Source organism: Capricornis sumatraensis, chromosome 9 (genome assembly GCF_032405125.1).
Source record: "Capricornis sumatraensis isolate serow.1 chromosome 9, serow.2, whole genome shotgun sequence".
NCBI lineage: Eukaryota > Metazoa > Chordata > Mammalia > Artiodactyla > Bovidae > Capricornis > Capricornis sumatraensis.
In genome coordinates, this window is record NC_091077.1 from 48727460 (window position 1) to 48746644 (window position 19185).

Consider the following 19185-nt stretch of genomic DNA (forward strand, 5'->3'; position numbering starts at 1 on the left):
GTTTCCACTGTTTCCCCATCTATTTCCCATGAAGTGATGGGACCGGATGCCATGATCTTCATTTTTTGAATGGTTAGGAGTTCCAATTAACCAGGCTTTACTACAAGTAGCAAACACTGTCTGAGATGTAAGTTTTGGAGACACTGCATTGGGAAAGATCCTCAGTGTTCTCCCTACTTGCTGCAAGTAATAATTTTTTTTCTCCAGCAAAAAAAAAAAAAAAAAAAAAAATAAGTCCAAGTTTTGATTAATGAAACATAACAGAACTGTTCCTGCCTATTTGGATGAGAAATTATGGAGAAGACGAGGGGCACCAGACAATTATAAATCCTTTCCCCACCAAGTGAAACAAATATATCTTCCCAGTGTGGGAAGGATAAGGAAACTGGGTGGCACATTCCCAGGAAAGGGACACTAGCTGGGTCTTTTCAAAGAAGCAGGCCTGGACAACGTTAAGGGCTTTTCCTAAAATGGCTAACATTCTAGGTATTCTATGTATATTATGTCACTTACATCTTCCAAAAGCCCAGCTGAAGCGAATATCAATATCTCCACTTTACAGATGAAGAAATGGAGGCCCAGAAAGCCTAAGTCATGATCTTAGTATCACATGGCGGTAAGTGGTAGAGACTGGTTTTGAAACTAATGCTATCTATATAGCTCTCCAGCTTTCTTTTGATTAGTGTTGGCATGATGTTTTCTCCATCTTTACTTTTCACTGACTATGAATCTTCATAATTAAAGTGGGTTTCTTGTACACACACACACAAAAAAGAAACTAATGCTATCTATAAATAATAACAAATATTCTGATAAGAATCTTAGTTTCCAAAATAATAAATGCCTGTCTTGAGCAGGCCATTTTGGTAAAACTGATATAGACATCAGAACATTCTAAGAATACTGCAGATAGATACTGCAGAGACAGAAAGAAAATATGAATCTAACTATATTTTCTTTTAAAAAAAAAATCTTAGAGTAGTAGTGTTTCAAACATTTTGGCATCAGACCTGGGTTCAAATTTCAGACCCTTGGATAGAAATCTTTCCCTAACCCACCTATCGGGCTAGAGGACATGATATTCTTCTGTGTTCCCAAGGTCACCAAAATAGGAAATTAAAATCACAGTGCTCATCAACCCATCTTATCACCTGACGTCTTTCTCTTATACTGGGACTATGATCCCCACGAGGGGAGGCTCTGTCTTATTTGAGTCTGTCTTGCTTGAATGTGAATCCTCAGTGTCTGCAGATATCGAGCTCTGAAAATACCATGCTTCCATTCCCATGCTTCTTCAAGACTTCCTAGGCCTCAGGCAACCTCTCAAGCAAGTCCCAAGTCCATTCCTCCCTCTTGATGGGGTGAAATAAACCTAAAGCTTTGATCAGCTTTTATCTAAACTACAAGCCCAGAACAAATGGAAGTGATAACTCATCTATGACTTCTTTGACCTGCAGAGATGAGATGAACCCAGCTATTCCGGGACCATCGGCCCAGCAAACAGGTATGAGTGAGTGCCTCTGAATGGAACCACTTATTAGGCCCCAGGACTTGCTAACTAAAGGTACACACACAAACAGAATCAAAACATTTTAGTAGGGTTTTAAAAAAACAGAGCTACTTTAAATCTCTCTCCCCTTCCCTCTATTACTCTATTTTTGGAGAGCAGAGGTAAGCTTTCTTGATCAGTACTTGGCTTTCAGGGCCTATAGTTTCCTTGCTCCAGGGAGAAAGCTTAGCTGCCACAGAGAATAACACAGATCTACCTGACTACTTCCCACAAGGGTCACGACCACCAGCCCTCAGACTCTCAATTTCACTGCCTACATTCTCCCTGGGATAGTGGGATAAGAGCTCTCTTGCCCTGCTGACTTAATTCCAAAAGTGTATGTACTGTACCGCCCCTTGCTATCATACACACAGAGCAAAGGGCTGTATCAAAACTGCCCACTTAGCAGTGTTGTTGATTCAACAACAGAGTTCCCTGTTCTCCAGAGAATGGAAGGAACAGGGAAGTCTCCTAAAATTCCCAGAAGGAGAACAATTAACGATAAAAACTACCTGCATCCACACGAATGCTTCATTTGCCACCTTCAAGGTAGAAGCAGAAAATCAAGGGGAGGCAGAAGTGAGGCAGCGGCCACAGCAGAGAGGCTGAACTGGCCTGGGGAGTTGTGAAAAGAAACAGTGGGCTCAGAGCACAAGCCCCGGAGTCAGGCAGCCTCTTTGTGAATCCTGGCATTGCCACTCACAAACTATGTGATCTGGAGCAAGTTACTGAACTGCTCCAAGGTTTCCGTTTCTTCATCTCTAAGTTAAGAAAGTAATAACTACCTCTTACAGTTTTGAGTGTGTAGCACCTTGCGTGGTACCTTGCAAGTATTCAGAAATGGCAGAAACTTCCACCGTGACCATCACCATCATTATTATCTTATGATGCCAAGCTGGAGGCAGCAGTTTCACCAGATAACCCTCACTAAGCCAGAGGGTTGTGTTTTTTCAAGTGCTTTGTCAAAGTTTTTTGCTGTCCTTAGTTTAATTACTTCATTCCATGGTCTTAAATGACTCAATCAATCGAAAAAAGGCCATTTCTCTCCACAAACATGTGAAATTCAATGGTTTTTCCATCCCATGGCTGGGTGGTTTCAGCTCAGCTTTGGCAGGCTGATGTAAACACATTGTTCAAAGAATTTTAATTGCCATTTCATTAATAGGGTCCCATTAATACCCCTCCCAACTAGCTCTGCTGATGGCCCAGGCATGGTCATCCAATTACCAAACAACAAAATCCCCATAAACCTTGGCCCATGCCTCTGAAGTTAAAGATTAACCAGTCCCTGGAAACAATAACAGTGAGATATAAGAAAAAGGCTATGAAAATATGAGGGTCCTTTTCCCAATTACCTGGTACTCAGCAGAACTATGGCATCAGCAGCTAGGGGCAAGGGTCTTCCCCAGCTCAGTCAGCTTTTAACTATGGGACTCACCCTTCCCCAGCCCAGCATAACTTATATCACAGCAAAAATATGGGGGCATAACCTTAAGGGGGAAACTGGACCCAGAGGAAGCAGAAGGGACTGCCACAGGAAGAAGAGACAGGCCCATTGCAAACAGGAAATCAACCAGGCAGTTAGGTGGAAAGAGCTGGTGCTCCAGCCCCGAGTCACGCTGTGTCCTCCTTCTCCAGGGGGCTGAAGACTAATCAGAAGGCAGTTGTCAACCTTAAAAACAGTTACTCTTTTTAGACAGAATTTGGCAGTATCGTTTAATGCATACTCTCTACGAGCTACTTTGTGCTATATGCTAAGATGGCACCCTACAAGCACAATTTCACGGTTACTTACATACCAGTGAGTATACTCCAAAACATTATGTAAAAGAATTCCTGTTAAAGCATTTGATGTAAGAGGAAAAAAAAAAAACTGGTAACATTAATGTTCATTAAGAGAGGACTGGTTACCTAAATTATAGTTCATTATAGTTCGTCCCTGTGATGCAGCAGACAGAAAGAGTCAGACTAGCCATCCACAGGAGTCTGGAAAGAGCTTCAAGACACTGCACTAAGGTAAAAAAAAAAAAAGTATAATGAGCACAAAAGTCTTCTATTTGTGTAAGTTAAAAAGCGTAATATATACGTATCTTGTAGGGATATCCAAGAGAGTCCCCGGCTCCCTTAAGAGCACCTGAGAGATCAACTGTGTATTTCACACCTTTGGTCTTGTTTGAAAGTTTTATCATGGATACAAGTTGCTTTTTATTGAATACATTCTCTAAAGTTTTAAAAATAGTGGTACAGAAATATGCCTGCTAACATGGAAAGATGTTCAGAATATACTAAGATTTTTTTGGCTGGAAAATATATATGTGGGATGAGAGATGGCGGAAGCTGTACACTAGGGTGCTGCCCATGACCCCCTCTGGGGAGGACTATGGGGCCTTTCCTGAAATAATCACAGGTGGTTGTGCATTAAGACAGCAACAATAATAAGAACAGAAAGTTCATGTTAGAGAAGGAGCATGAACAGAATTCAGAGGCAGTTTGGGGTTGTGGACAGGCGAAGGCAGAGGCCAGCTGGCCAGAGATAGGGAAGGAGTGGAAGGCAGACATACCCAGCTGTGCGTATGTATACAGAGGAGCCACCATCAGAAGCTCCAGGAAGGGTCCTTCTCCCACAAAGTGCAAGCAGTGTTCAGCAGGGGTCGTGGTGTTGACCCAAGGAGTCCCGTCTCTCCACCAGGTCCCATGGGGCTCTGAGGCTCTCTTGCCACAGACAGCACAAACGGCAGGGAGGATCCAGGGCACGGCCCTATGGTGGCACCTACTTCTGCAGGAGGCACTCCTACCTGTCCCTCCCACACTGACTCCAGTCCTCTAAACCATGCTGAAGACAAAGCAGGAGGAGCAACCTCCCATCTGAGAGAAAAGAAAACAGGCCAATGGTCTCTCAGCTCCAAAGTGTTGGCCTGTGTGTGTGATCCCTGGTTCTGACCTGGAGGGTCTCCTTGTAGTCTATGGGCTCAGCTACCTCCTAACTCGAGGCAGGGAGCTACGGAAGCCTGAAACCACATGGGGCCGACACTGCCCCTTGTGAGTGTGATTCTGGTCAGTACTCACACGCCCACACTTAAATGGGCAAGACAGCAGCTCTGTCTCAGGAGGCAGCAATGGCAGAGCTGCCAGGCTCCATCTAAGTTCAGGGGTTGCAAAACCAAAGACACAAAGCAGGCCCACAGAGGTGGCTGAGTGTGATGGAGTAAGCACAGATTAACCATTTTTTACTTCTCTATATACCACACAGGGTGAAGTCTTAACTTCACACTGCTTCTTCTAATGTCTCTTCATCATAGTCTTATGACCTCTGTATTACCACGCCACCATAAAAATGTGATTTTTATCTTCCCAGTTGCACACAGCTGAGGGCTACAAAGAAAGCTATCCCGGAGCTGGTCCCAGGTTCCCCAGAAGGCCTGCACAACAGGGAGGAGGCTCTCAGCCTGCAGTCACACTGACCGAGCCAGAGAAGGAGGAGGGCTCACACATGCCATGAGGGGCAGCCTCCCAACAGGGAAGAGAAGACATCCACGCCTCACTTCCCCACCCCAAGATGACTAAACACCCCGCATCTAGCAGAGACAGCTGGCCATCTGTCTACAACGTCTGGTTGTTGGAATCTGGTAACTGCATGGCACAGACTTTGAGGTTCACACTTCCGATGGAAAATGCCAGCTCTAGCCACCAACACTCCACAGTTTCTGATTCACAGGGCCACCCTGTGTCCAAGCTGGGCCTGGAAGCCACAGAACGGAGTAGTTATAAACATAGCTCTGGAGTAAACACTGTCTGGGTTTGAATCCTGTCTCTGTCTCTTCTAACTAACCCCAACAAATGACTTCACCCCTCTGCGCTTTACTTTCCTCAGCTACTGTATGCTTTAAATGAACATAAAATGCTTAGCCTGGGATGTGACCCAAAGTGAAAGCTCAGTAAGCACTAGCTGAGAGTCATCCACCATGACCCTGCACACACATGGAGAGCACACACCCACGATGCTCCGAACCACATCACCGTGCCCTCAGGATCAGGGAGCACCAAAACCACACGGTGCTCCAAACCACATCCTCCCCACTCTCCCACAGGTGAGCCTCACCATCAGACAGGGAGAAGGGCAAGAGAGAAAACAGGGATTCTGAAAGTAGAGGAAAGCCAAGCCACAAGACCTAGGAGCCTCTGTTAAACATGGGGAGTTCAATACACAGCCCAAACCTCTGATAACCTCATGAGCCAACTACAAAAGGGTGTGAGACGTGCTGTGTATGGATGCAAGCATGCACACTCTATAGAGAGGCCTGGGGAGGGGAGACAGAGACCTCCTGGCATCTAAGCATTCTCCCTTCTCCTCTGCACCAGGAAATGTCCACACTCTGACCTGGGCCTCAGTTAAGCCTTCAGCTTTTGCTGAAGCAAAGTCTGTGCACATCCCTCAAGAAAGCGGCTAGACTAGAGAAGGCTGGACTAGTGACCACTCCCTGAGAACAGAAAGGAGGTAGGGTATCACGCCAGGTAATACAGGCACAGGAGGGACAACAGAGAAACAGGAGAGTCAAGGATTAGGGTCAGAAAGAGTCAGAGGAATTCAGAATTAGGCAGACTGGGGAATGTCCTTCACAAAAATCATCATCATTGACATCCTAACGTCTGGTCCCATTTGTGTCCTCAGAAACAGACTTCAAGAAGTAAGAGTCTGTATAGGCTCCTGGGGTCTTGATCAGAGCAAAAAGAGGATGTTGAAAAACAGAAGAAATGCTTGTTGACTTGTGGATCAAGGGGCTAACACAGTGCAGGGACCTGGCATGTGAGCAGCTAGCAGGCCCCCAGTTAACTCCCAGACATTGGTTTCCTGGACAGGAGACAGAACAGACAGCAGCCATGCCAGCATTTGGGCAGGGGAAGAATGAGAGGTTTTACTGCAAGGGAAGGAGGTAGCCATGACCAGCTCTATCAATTCATATGACCAGACCTGTTTCCTAGGTCACTCATGACCTTCATCCTTAAATCACTACTCCCTATAAAAATCACAGGATTACAAGCTCTAGTGAGGAGAATGTCTCCAAGAAAAATAAAATGGGCTCAACAGATTATCTGATGTACTGAGAAGACTGTTCAGCATACCTGTCTTGTAAGAGTTAGTGATCATAATACTGTGTAAAAGAAAAAGCATCTAGTCACTGCCTTACTGATTAAAACAAAAGTTTTCTGATAAAAAAAACCAATTATAACTTAGCCCAGCTGTAGAAATGATATTAGAAGAATAAAGAGAGGGGAACAGTGAATGTCTATGAGGGGACATCTGTGAAAGCGCAGTTATTCTTCTGTGAGAAGTCAACAGACAACATCTAAAACTAATAAACCCCAAACCAGTCATATAGCCTTTTATTTACAGAAACAGAGGTAAATGTCAGATGAAGCAACCTTTGGCTGAATCCGCACCTGTATTTTAATTCTTTCAGAAAGGCAAGTGAGTGGCTCTAGAGAGCAAGACTTGGTATGGAAAAACAGCAGGAGACTCTTATCATTACGAGACTTGCAACAGTATTTGACTTTTCAAATGGTATTCACAGAACACTTTGATCAAAATAGAAATTTTCCTAAACAAAGATAATTTCAAGACCTAGTTCAAATTATTCTTCCCCCACAAACTCTTCTCAGATCTCCTTCCTCTTCTCTAGTGAAAATTACTGTCTGAACTTTTCATCTGGCAATTAGTCATATTCCACTTGGCACTGAGCTGAACTCCTCTATCGTTAATTATCTTTCCACCTGTGTTTTATCTCCTTCACTAAATCGTAACTGCTTCTCAGTAGAACACACTAGCCTCATAATCTTTGAGGAGTCCACCACAGACCAGGTTATTAAATTCACAGCTTGGAAAGGTGCAGCTACATTGTTCCCCATTACCTGCGTAAGCATTGGCCTGCTGCAGCAGGTCGGTGCAGGTATGCACGTCTGCAAAGGCACGGATGCCCAGGCAATTGGTGGGATGCAACTGAGACTGCAGGAAGTCACAGCAGTTCTGACGAACATCCATGAGCTGTAGCAAGCTGGCGGCTGGGAGCAGCACCTGGAAGAGAAGGTGACATTCTGAGTCGCAGGATCCCACCACCAAGGTCTCATCTCCCCAAAGCAGTGCTCTAATCAGACCACAGCCAGGCTCAAGGCCTTTGCATGGCTCTCCACTGCCTGCCAAAGTAAGTTCAAACTTCCCAGCCTGGCCTTTGAGGAAACCCCAGCCTTAGTTTCTGCTACTCTCCACTTCATGGACCCTTTGTTGTTGTTCGGTTGCCAAGTTGTATCCAACTCTTCATGAGCCCATGGACTTCAGCACACCAGGCTTCCCTGTTTCTCACCATCTCCCGGAGTTTGCCCAAGTGCATATCCATTGAACTGGTGATGCCATCCAACCATCTCATCCTTTGTCGCCCCCTTTTCCTCCTGCCTTCAATCTTTCCCAGCATCAGGGTCTTTTTCAATGAGTCAATTCTTCACATCAGATGGCCAAAGTATTGGAGTTTCAGCTTCAGCATCAGTCCTTCCAATGAATATTCAGGACTGATTTCCTTCAGAATGGACTGGTTTGATCTCCTTGCAGTCCAAGGGACTCTCAAGAGTCTTCTCCAACACCACAGTCCAAAGGCATCAATTCTTGGATTCCCGGCTTTCTTTATAGTCCAGCTCTCACATCCATACGTGACTACTGGAAAAACCACAGCCTTGACTAGATGGACCTTTGTTGGCAAAGTAATATCTCTGCTTTTTAATATGCTGTCGAGGTTGGTTGTAACTTTTCTTCCAAGGAATAAGCGTCTTTTAATATCATGGCTGCAGTCACCATCTGCAGTGATTTTGCAGCCCCCAAAAATAATGTTTCTCACTGTTTCCCCATCTATTTGCCATGCAGTGATGGGACCAGATGCCATGATTTTAGTTTTCTGAATGTTGAGTGTTGAGCCAACTTTTTCACTCTCCTCTTTCACTTTCATCAAGAGGCTCTTTAGTTCTTCTTCACTTTCTGCCACAAGGGTGGTGTCATCTGCATATCTGAGGTTATTGATATTTCTCCTGGCAATCTTGATTCTAGCTTATGCTTCATCCAGCCCAGCATTTCTCATGATGTACTCTGCATATAAGTTAAACAAGCAGGGTGACAGTATACAGCCTTGATGTACTTCTTTCCAAGTTTGGAAACACTGCTGTTCCATGTCCAGTTCTAACTATTGCTTCCTGACCTGCATACAGATTTCTCAACAGGCATGTCAGGTGGTCTGGTATTCCCATCTCTTGAAGAATTTTCTACAGTTTGTTGTCATCCACACAGTCAAAGGCTTTAGCATAGTCAAGAAAGCAGACATAGATGTTTTTCTGGAACTCTCTTGCTTTTTCGATGATTCAGTGGATGTTGGCAATTTGATATCTGGTTCCTCTGCCTTTTCTAAAACCAGCTTGAACATCTGGAAGTTCACAGTTAGGCTGAGGCCCTTATAAGAAGAAAAATAAATAGCAGAGTTCTCTTTCTCTACCATGCAAGGACACAAGGAGAAGGTGGCCTTCTGCAAACTGGTAAGCTAGTCCTCACAAGAAACTCAATCAGCTGGAACCCAGATCTAGCACTTACAACATTGTGAGAAAATTAGTTTCTGTTGTGTAAGCCACCCACTCTGTGGTATTTTGTTATGACAGCCCAAGCGAAGATAGACATTTCCTACGTGGCTATAGATTAGAATCCGCTGGAGAATTTTTAAAATACTGATGCCTGGGTCTCATCCCCAAAGATCCAACTCAATAGGAATGGGGTGAAGCCTGGACAGTGAGATATTGCTAAAGTTCCCTAGGTGCTTGTAATGTATAGTCAAGTTGAGAACACTGCCCTATAGCCCTTAGTTAATATATTTACTCAGAAAGATATTTACTGAATAGCTAACACACTCATTCAGCCTATAAGATTCAGCAGAAGTCAGACCCCTGATCTTGTTCTAGCATCTACTGGAATGAGGGCATCATCCCCAAATCCATCAAGACTCAAACAAACACACTCTACTCTCCCATCCAACAGATAAATAGTAAAGAACATCTTGGGGTAGGTTCTCAGCAAAAGGAGAGCTAAGGTTCCTTTTAAAAGGTCATGAGACACATGAGTATTTATACTGTACCCTGGGAGACAGAAACAAGTTCCTGCTCAAGTGTGTGTGCATGTGTTTTTCCTAAAAGCCAGGGAAGACTAACTTGAACAGGCCACATGGGTGCTCAGACCGTCAACCCTAGTCAAGTTCCTCTGGACTTTGCCACAGCTCCCGAAGCCTGCCCTCAGATCAAAAAACCAGGGTAGTCAGCAAAGTCCTCCTCAACCCAGCTTTGCTACTCATTCTCTCCCCTACCCTGTGGGAGACACAGACAGCCTGAGAGTGACTTGAAAAAAAAAAATCAGATAGCTGTGAATAGTTTGGCTTCAGACTGCATTACTTGGGGCCCCCAGCATCCATTTCACCCCAAAACAACCCCATGTTCTGAGTCCTTGCTTTCAGCTGCTCCCCTGGCTCTCAGGGAGAGTGTCTGGGCCAGCCAGACCCCAGCTGTTCGCATCCACCAAGGATTGCCCAGGAAGACATACATGGGCTGCAGATGCATTTGATTTCTTGACTCAGGTCAGTTCAGTTCAGTTCAGTCACTCAGTTGTGTCCAACTCTTTGTGACCCATGAATCACAGCACGCCAGGCCTCCCTGTCCATCACCATCGCCCAGAGTTCACTCAAACTCGCGTCCATCGAGTCAGTGATGCCATCCAGCCATCTCATCCTCTGTTGTCCCCTTTTCCTCCTGCCCCCAATCCCTCCCAGCATCAGAGTTTTTTCCATTGAGTCAACTCTTCGCATGAGGTGGCCAAAGTACTGGAGTTTCAGCTTTAGCATCATTCCTTCCAAAGAAATCCCAGGGCTGATCTCCTTCAGAATGGACTGGTTGGATCTCCTTGCAGTCCAAGGGACTCTCAAGAGTCTTCTCCAACACCACAGTTCAAAAGCATCAATTCTTTGGTGCTTAGCTTTCTTCACAGTCCAACTCTCGCATCCATACATGACCACTGGAAAAACCATAGCCTTGACTAACAGAGCACTATAAAAGTCTTTTTCTTTTCTTTTCTTTTTTGAGTGATTTAAATTTTACAGACTGATTGTCCCCCAAAACAGCTCTGAACCTCATCTCTAGTTCTCTTCACCTCCATGGGCTAAGGCTAAAAATTCTGCCCCACTGCCCCATTCTTGGGCCTTGTCTCATCACTAGAGTAACCAGCCATCCAGGTTGGCCCAGGACTGAAAGACTTCCCAGGACACAGGACTTTCAGTGCAAAAGTTGGGGTGGTTGGCCCCCTTCCTCATTCCTGCCCACACAGAGATGCCACCAAGAACCTCTACTATCAGTGGTCCTGCTTCAGAGCTAAGTGCCTGCTCTCAAAGGGAAGTTCATCCTGCCTGCAAGATGAGACCTCTCCTTCATGACAGCTGAGTTCTAGAAAACATCTCTCTCCTTCCTCTCCCCTCTCTCCTTCCTCTCCCCTCTCTCCTTCCTCTCCCCTCTCTCCTTCCTCTCCCCTCTCTCCTTCCTCTCCCCTCTCTCTTCTACCCAGTAAGACAACTGTATATTACCATCACGTTCTTGGTATTTTCTGAACCACTGATTCATTCCAGAGAAGGAAAAAGATAAGATCACCCTCTGGAGAGTTTGAGACGGTAAATGAACACAGTCAGGCTCCAAATCTGACCACCTAAGCTCCATTCCCACAAAGCAGCTATAAATTGGGGAACTCAATTAACCTGTGAGCTTGCTCAGCCTAGCCAAACAGATTCCAGGACCAGATTAGTCTCAGCCTGCTAGTAAAGTGGAGAACCATTAACCATTCTTGCTGAATACATACCAGGAAAGGAAAGCTGTGTTCCAAACTCCCCAAATGACCTCCATAACACGTGCCCTAAACCAGCACCAGCTACAAACCCTAAAGCCAGGCCATGAGCTGACCGACCATCCCAGTTTGCTGAGACCTTGCCAGTTCTAGCACTCAAGTCCTGTGTCCCAGGAGAGCCCTCAATTCTGGACAAACTGGGACAGTTGTTCACTCTAGGAACAAGGAACTTGTATTCAGTTACGCTGAGAAGGCCTGGTGGGGAGGAGTAATCCAATGCTGTCCAGCATATACTCGGGTGTAGGAGCCCCCAAGGGTCAGATGTGATCAGAGGATGCAATGGACAGCAGCCCTTTAGTGCCGCAGAGAAGGAATTTCTGACAGTCCAATCCCCACCCCCAAGACTGCATCCCAGCCAAGCTAAAATGCTGTCGTGCCAGAGACACACACCCCCTCTCCCTTGTCCTCTTCTTTGCCACAAAGTCAGTTGCATAGTTTGGTGCTAAAATTTTCAACCTCATGACAACTACCCAAAGAAATGAAATAATAAATACTTCCTGAACACACTCCCTAGATTATACTTTCAGTTTTTAAAACCTCCCTGGATACAGCTACCCACACAGCTTTCAACTTCCTCACTGTTCACAAAACCCATGTGGCAGACAGAAACTTTCAGAGCTTCCCCCATCCTGCTTGGGTCCACTCCTGCCCTAAAGTGTTCCCAAGCTGACATCCCAAAATGAGCAGGGCTGGTGGTTTCTCTAATTGCCCCTTCCCTCTCTTTGATCTTATGCTGTGATCTTTCCACTGCTTGCTTCACACAGGAAGGCGTGAAGAAGAGCCAAGGGAGTCAGAATGCTGTATCCCTGCTCAATTGCTGAGTCTCAGGGATAAATAGGGGCCTGGTCCAGTGGAGCTCTGGGGGCTGCACACAAGGAGAAGCAACACAGATCCTCAGAGGCTACGAAAGAGCAAAAAACATCCAGGAGGTGGTCTTCACTTCCCTCTCCTACAGCCAAGGCTGGAAAATGATTTACTCTTCTCTTCTCTTGCCTGCAGCTCGACTCCCTCAAGCGGTAGCAGTAACAAGATTAGGAACAAGAGGCCAAGCGCAGGTCCTCAGCTTGGAAGCAAGACTGTCCTGGTAGAACTGCTAGGGCTGTGTGGCTTGGCCCTTGGAAGGAGGCTGAGACCTGAAAAGGAGCAGTTGGCTGGAACCACTGCAGGAAGGGAAGATGACCCTGGGTTAAAAACTTTCAGCTTGCCTCTAGCTGTCTCAGCATTTTGGTTCTGGGAAAACAGGCCCTGGAATGACCCTCAGCGAACAGTTTACAGGTTCCCCTCCAGCTTGCAAATGGCTTCCCCTCCATTTTTCATGCGCAGGCCCTGTTGTTTTTTTTCTCTCCCTCGGATAACATGAAAACCCAGCAGAGGATATCCCGTCACAGAGTTTGTTTCCTTTAACAAAAACAAAAGGAAATGCCCTGCCTCAGAAAGCACCTACTCCTGGAATTTCAGAGAAGTAGGGCCATGCACAAAGGGAGGGTACCAGTCAGAGGACCAGGTGACAAGGCTGTCCAGGGCCTCTGCCCCCTGCCCCCCCCCCGCCCCCCCGCCACCACACACAGCAAGTTCTGCCTCTGCCAGCACCAGGCATGAGTCTTGCCACAGAAACAAAAAGTTACTGAGAGAAAGAAGAAGGGGGTGGGGGTAGGGGTGTACAGGAGAGTTAGCAGAACTACACTGTGATTAAATGTGTCACTTAGAACACTTAGAAAAAAAATTTTATGGAAGTATAGTGTCACTTAGAATTTTGACTTCTCCACTTACCAGCCATGTGACTAAAGGCAAATTACTTAACCTCTCTCTGCCTCTGACTCCTTAACAGTAAAATGAAGATAGTAATCAGTTCACTTCAGTTCAGTTGCTCAGTCATGTCCAATTCTTTGCGACCCCATGAATAGCAGCACGCCAGGCCTCCCTGTCCATCACCAACTCCCGGAGTTCACTCAAACTCACGTCCATCGAGTCGGTGATACCATCCAGCCATATCATGCTCTGTCATCCCCTTCTCCTCCTGCCCTCAATCCCTCCCAGCATCAGAGTCTTTTCCAATGAGTTAACTCTCTGCATGAGGTGGCCTAAGTACTGGAGCTTCAGCTTCAGCATCATTCCCTCCAAAGAAATTCCAGGGCTGATCTCCTTTAGAATGGACTGGTTGGATCTCCTTGCAGTCCAAGGGACTCTCAAGAGTCTTCTCCAACACCACAGTTCAAAAGCATCAATTCTTCGGCACTCAGCTTTCTTCACAGTCCAACTCTCACATCCATACATGACCACAGGAAAAACCATAGCCTTGACTAGACAGACTTTTGTTGGCAAAGTAATGTCTCTGCTTTTCAATATGCTATCTAGGTTGGTCATAACTTCTCTTCCAAGGAGTAAGCGTCTTTTAATTTCATGGCTGCAGTCACCATCTGCAGTGATTTGGGAGCCCAAAAAAATAAAGTCTGACACTGTTTCCACTGTTTCCCCATCTATTTCCCATGAAGTGATGGGACCAAATGCCATGATCTTAGTTTTCTGAATGCTGAGCTTTAAGCCAACTCTTTCACTCTCATCTTTCACTTTCATCAAGAAGCTTTTTAGTTCCTCTTCACTTTCTGCCATAAAGGTGTAGTAATAGTACCACCTTAAAGGCTTGTCATTGGACTCAAATGAAATAATACATTTAAAGCAAGTAACACAGTGTTTGGTGCATAGGGAGTCCTTAGTTACACTGGTTTTTATTATTCATTAATACAAGCTGAAGTCAAGATTCTGATCATGCACTTCCTAAGAAATTCGAGTTGACCACATCAACAGTGATCCACATCAAATTAGAGAGAGCTGGATTCAAACCCCAACTCCACCACTAACTACCTGTGTGACCGTGGGTAATGTCCATTTCATCCCTCGCAACATCAGTTCCTTCAACCGTAAGAGAAGAATCATAGTAGAACCTTCCAGTATTGGTTACAATAATTAAACGAAATAATGCATGTGAAACAAAATAATGCATGATAAACACGTGCTTTGCTTACAGTGAGTATCGATAAGAATCAGTTACGAATTGTTGCCTCCACTGTAGAAGGGCAGTTCAGTCTCTCCAAGGTATGTGTGGCTGGAAACAGAAGCAGGGCATAATCTCCCAGCCATTTAACCAAGGCCCAAGTCTCTAACCCTTGTTTTCCCAGGAACCTCTGCGTACACACCCTCAGTGCAATGAATCCTCACACATACTGTCTTCATAGACAGCTTGTGAGCAACTCTCAACAAATAGATACATCACAGCAGGAGGAAGCAGCCACATTTTGATCTAAAACTTTCTCTTAACCAGTTTTGGTTTTCCCCTAAGGTCATCCCTGACCAAACCATAAAGTTACGGAAAAAAAGGAAACTAGTTCACATATACGATTCCAAACTGCAGAGTTTTATTCTACATTGTGCTTCCCAGGGGAGTCCCTGCACATACAGCCTCTCCTCACTCCCAGATAATACTGAACGCAGCAGGTCCCTCCAGGGTCTCACGGGCCAGCGAGGTTGCAGACAGGCAGAAGAGGAGGCAGGCCTGCACACACCATGCATCCTCAGTGAGGTCTGCCCTTAACCACCCTCATCAAGGTGGTAATGAACACTCTCTGCTTCCTGGGTACCTCCACTCTGGCCCCTACCACAATGGAGGGCACCCATTTGCCTGGCCACCTGTCTCCCCCTTCAGACATGTGCTCCTTGGTGAAAACGCTTCTGTGTTCACACTGCTCTCTGTGCCTACCCTGTTTGCTGGCACACTCTCCTAAGTGCTTTACCTGTAGTAATTCATTTAATGCTCACGCCAACCCTAAGAGGTTAAGCACTATTATGCCCATGAGACAAACAAGAACACTGTGGCACAGAGAGGTTAAGTACCTTGCTTGGGATCACACAGCTAGAAAATGGTGGAGCCGAGATTTAAAGGCAGACAGTCTAACTCATGACCACCCAACAGAATGGGCACTATTATGATTCCTGTTTTACAAATGAGAAAACTGATCCTTGAGGCAGAATGTTAGTGGAGGTGTCAGAGAAGCTCTAGTGTTCCTCACTATGAGTACAGCTAAGATTTATTACCTTGAAAGGATACAAAGCAAAATCAGCAAAGGGAAAAGGTACATAGGGCAAATTTTGGAGAACAATAGCCACAAGCTTCCAGGAGTCCTCTACGGAGGAGTCACAGAAAACGCACTTAATCCCTCCAGCAATGAACTGTGACAACATGTGCAAAACATTACCAACCAGGAAAGCTAGCCTGACTCTGACAGGCCAAGACGTGTGTCAGGTGTCAGTTACACAGGCACCTTCTGCCTAGCATAGACTAAAATTCCAAACTCTCAGAAGGAAAGCAGGTGATCGGCATAAACCATATTGCTTGCACAAACAGTTTAAGCAGTGCAAGCTACTACCATTATCACTAGAGGAGTGGGAACTCTCAAAATCCAAGTTGCCAGACTCCGGATGAAGACTGACCTTGTAAGCAAGGCTTTCTGAAGATAGCAAGCAGGCTTGCCATGTCAACTCTTTTCTGCACATTCCTCTATCACTTTCATGTTTATAGTATCTCTAATAAAAGATTTAAAAAAATATTTACCCCCTACACATTTTTTAGGTTGACATCTAGCATTTTTCATTAAAGTTGCAAAGGATATAATTTCCTGCATTTTGTAAATCTCAACATTTATATCAGTCTCAAAAGCACCTAAATGAATTTTAAAAACATGGTGATTTCATATAACTATCACCCATTTAAAAAAATTTTTTTCCACACATGCCCTATACATATTTTATACTAAATTACTTTGCACTTGCTGTTACTGCCCAAAAGTTACTCAGCTGCTTAAATTTTGCTGCTTGACCTAGTATGTACCCACGGCATTGCCCACTCCACTCTGGATGGGAAAGACCAGAAATAATGGAATGGCTATGCATTTTACTGTGCATAAAAGATATTTCAGTTTTAAAAGGGCTAGGAAGGATTAGACTAGATCACTGTAGAAACTATACCACCCAAAAGTCTGTCTAGGAGCCAGAGACAAAAACAGGTTATACCCTGGGCAGGCTCTACAGGTCCAAATGCAGGGTGCCTCAGACCCTCGGTTTGCCTGTGGAGCCTGGTAGGCTACAGCCCGTGGGGTCGCAAAGAGTCGGACATGACTGAGCAACTTCACTTCACTTCACTTCACTTCACACCCCTACCAGAGTACCATTTACCACATAAAACTAACTTCTACTCATCCTTCAGTCCTCAGCTCAAATCTTATCTTCTGAAAGAGCCCTTCCTAGATTCCCCACTTCATTCAAATTTTTCCTCTCCTTCAAAGGACTTACCACAATTTATATATAAACATTACTTGTGTGCCTATTAGACACACAAGACAGATGAGTGTCTGTCTTCACCCTAGAACACAAATTCCATGAAAGGAGACAATGGAATCACCTCTGCTCACTGGTACAAACACAGTGCCCAACAAAGTGTCTGGCATATGAGAGGCCCTCAAACATTCTGGCCGGATGGAATGAATACACAATTACCAATGTGGCCTCCCAAACACCTCAGCCCTAAAAAGGGCATGGTGTTCTGAATAAGAGAAATACGTCGTGGTAGTTTGCATATTTATCATCATCTCATATAGTTTAATTTATCTCTCTCACAATATAAGGTAGAATTTTGCTTTAAAAAAAAAAGAAGAAAAACCTTTCATATCCCATATAATTTGCATTACTTTAATAGCAAGATCCTTAATGATAAGAAATAGCACATCTTGTGTCTGCATTTGGCCTGGTGGTTCATAAGCTTCCAGAGTGGGCGACACCCTCCACCATCCCACCTTCGGAGCCAGGACACTGTTGTCTCACACCCCACAGTAAGGACACACACCTTTGGGTGAAGCAGTGTCTTTGCTGATTCCTCTTTCCTAGGCTCCAGATGGCTGAGAAAGAGACCAGGGCGGCGAAAGGAGGCAGAGGCACCGACAATCCACCTCCATGGGCTCAGGGCATTTCACTGACTAACACTGACACGAGAAAAACTTTGAACAGCCTCACAAGCCAATACTCAAAATCCGAGATGAGATGATGACTGGGGAGAAGAGGGGTCACCCAGGCTGAAAGAGTTTGAACCAGCATGAGTTAAAGACTTTCTGCTCTGGGGCTCAAGCTCATTCTGAGGGATTATGGCCTAGTGGTTTAAAACATGGGTCCCATGGTCAGGCAGGCAGGATACGAGGGTCGTTTGCCCTGGCCACATATCTCAGGACAAGTCACCCACTCTCTTTGAAGCTTCAGTTTCCTCTACAGTTACCAACTGAATTATTGTGAGGGTTAAACGAAATGATGATGTAAATGGGGCGTGGTGGGGAGGGGCTGAGTATATGATACACTGAGCTATTAGCTGGAGCTGAGTTTACCTGGACGTTCTCTTCAGTCACCTCAATCTCAGCCGTATAGATATAGTCAATCAGCTTACTCAGGGTCTGCCCATCCACATCCTTGATTTCTATCTTCTTGGCTTTACTCTCAGACATGTCACCTACAGTTCAAAACAAAAACAAAATGGACATGAACTTGGTGCCTAGGATGTGCTTAACTTTCCCATGGTCTCCTACCCTGTCTTGGAAAAATAAAAGCACTATCTGTGCTCCTGGAGCCAGCAAAAGGAACACTCAGCCACAGAGTAGGACACGCTAGCGGACATCAAGGTCACATCAACTTCGGGTCTGTGATCATCCACAAGCCCAATCTCAAGCATTCCCTAACTCTATCCATTGCCCCTTTTCATTTTGAAGGCAAATCTATACACGAGAAAGCATTCAACCAAGTTCCTGCAAACTTGTACACAGAGGGGCCAGAGAAAGTGAACAAGATATGAACCTGTCCTCAAGGAGCACTTGGTCTAGTAGGGCAGAAATATTAAACTATATGAGATGATGAGAGATTTGCAAAGTACCAGTAGAACAACTCTTTTTTTTAAACCAATTATTGAGTGCTAACTATGGCCAAGCACTGGGCTTAGCACTTTAAACTATTGCCTCTTTTAATCAATGACTTAAGAGCATTATTCTTAACATCCCCATATTACAGATAAAGGAACTAAGGCACAGGAGCAAAGGTAATTCACTTTGCCTACAGTCACACATGTGGGAAGGGGCCAGGCGAGACTTGAAAGCCAGCAGTCTGACTCTAGAGTCCACACTAGTAGTCACTGTGGTATGCTAAATCCAAAGAATGCAGAAGATGGAGCAACACACCCTATTTGCGGAATCCTGGAAGGCCTCCTAAGAGGAAGTCATATTTGAGTTGGCTATTCCACATGCAGCAAGGTGAGGAAAGATGAGCTGGATGCAGGAACCATCAGTGCAGCGACAGAAAGGTACCAAAAGGATAAATGTGGGAAACAGTGAGAGGGTAGCATGGCTGATATGTGGAGGGACAGTGAGAGGAAGGAGGCTGGAGAGACAGCTAGGAGAGGACTCGCAGAGCCCAGTTAACCATGCAAATGAGTTGGGACTTTATCCTAAGAGTAGCACCACTGAACAGTTTTAAATGAGGGAATGACATCAACAGATGGGTGTCTTTGAATGAAATTTTGGACACATTGGTGGAGGCTGGACCAGTGGCAGGGAGAACAGATGGGAGGCCCTGATAACCATCCAAGAAAGAGAAA

The 19185-nt window shown here is 45.2% G+C and overlaps 1 protein-coding gene across 1 annotated transcript in view; it reads right to left on the reverse strand.

The window, feature by feature from the left end:
* The window catches only part of KLHL3 (kelch like family member 3), a 77099-nt gene extending 59053 nt beyond the window's left edge, over window positions 1-18046 (reverse strand). Inside the window, exons 1-2 of the mRNA XM_068980233.1 lie at window positions 17930-18046; window positions 7457-7619 (exon numbers count right to left, since the gene is read on the reverse strand). Coding sequence (XP_068836334.1) covers window positions 7457-7619; window positions 17930-18046 — 280 coding nt within the window. The remainder of the gene's footprint in view (window positions 1-7456; window positions 7620-17929) is intronic.
* Between the last annotated feature and the right edge of the window lie 1139 nt (window positions 18047-19185).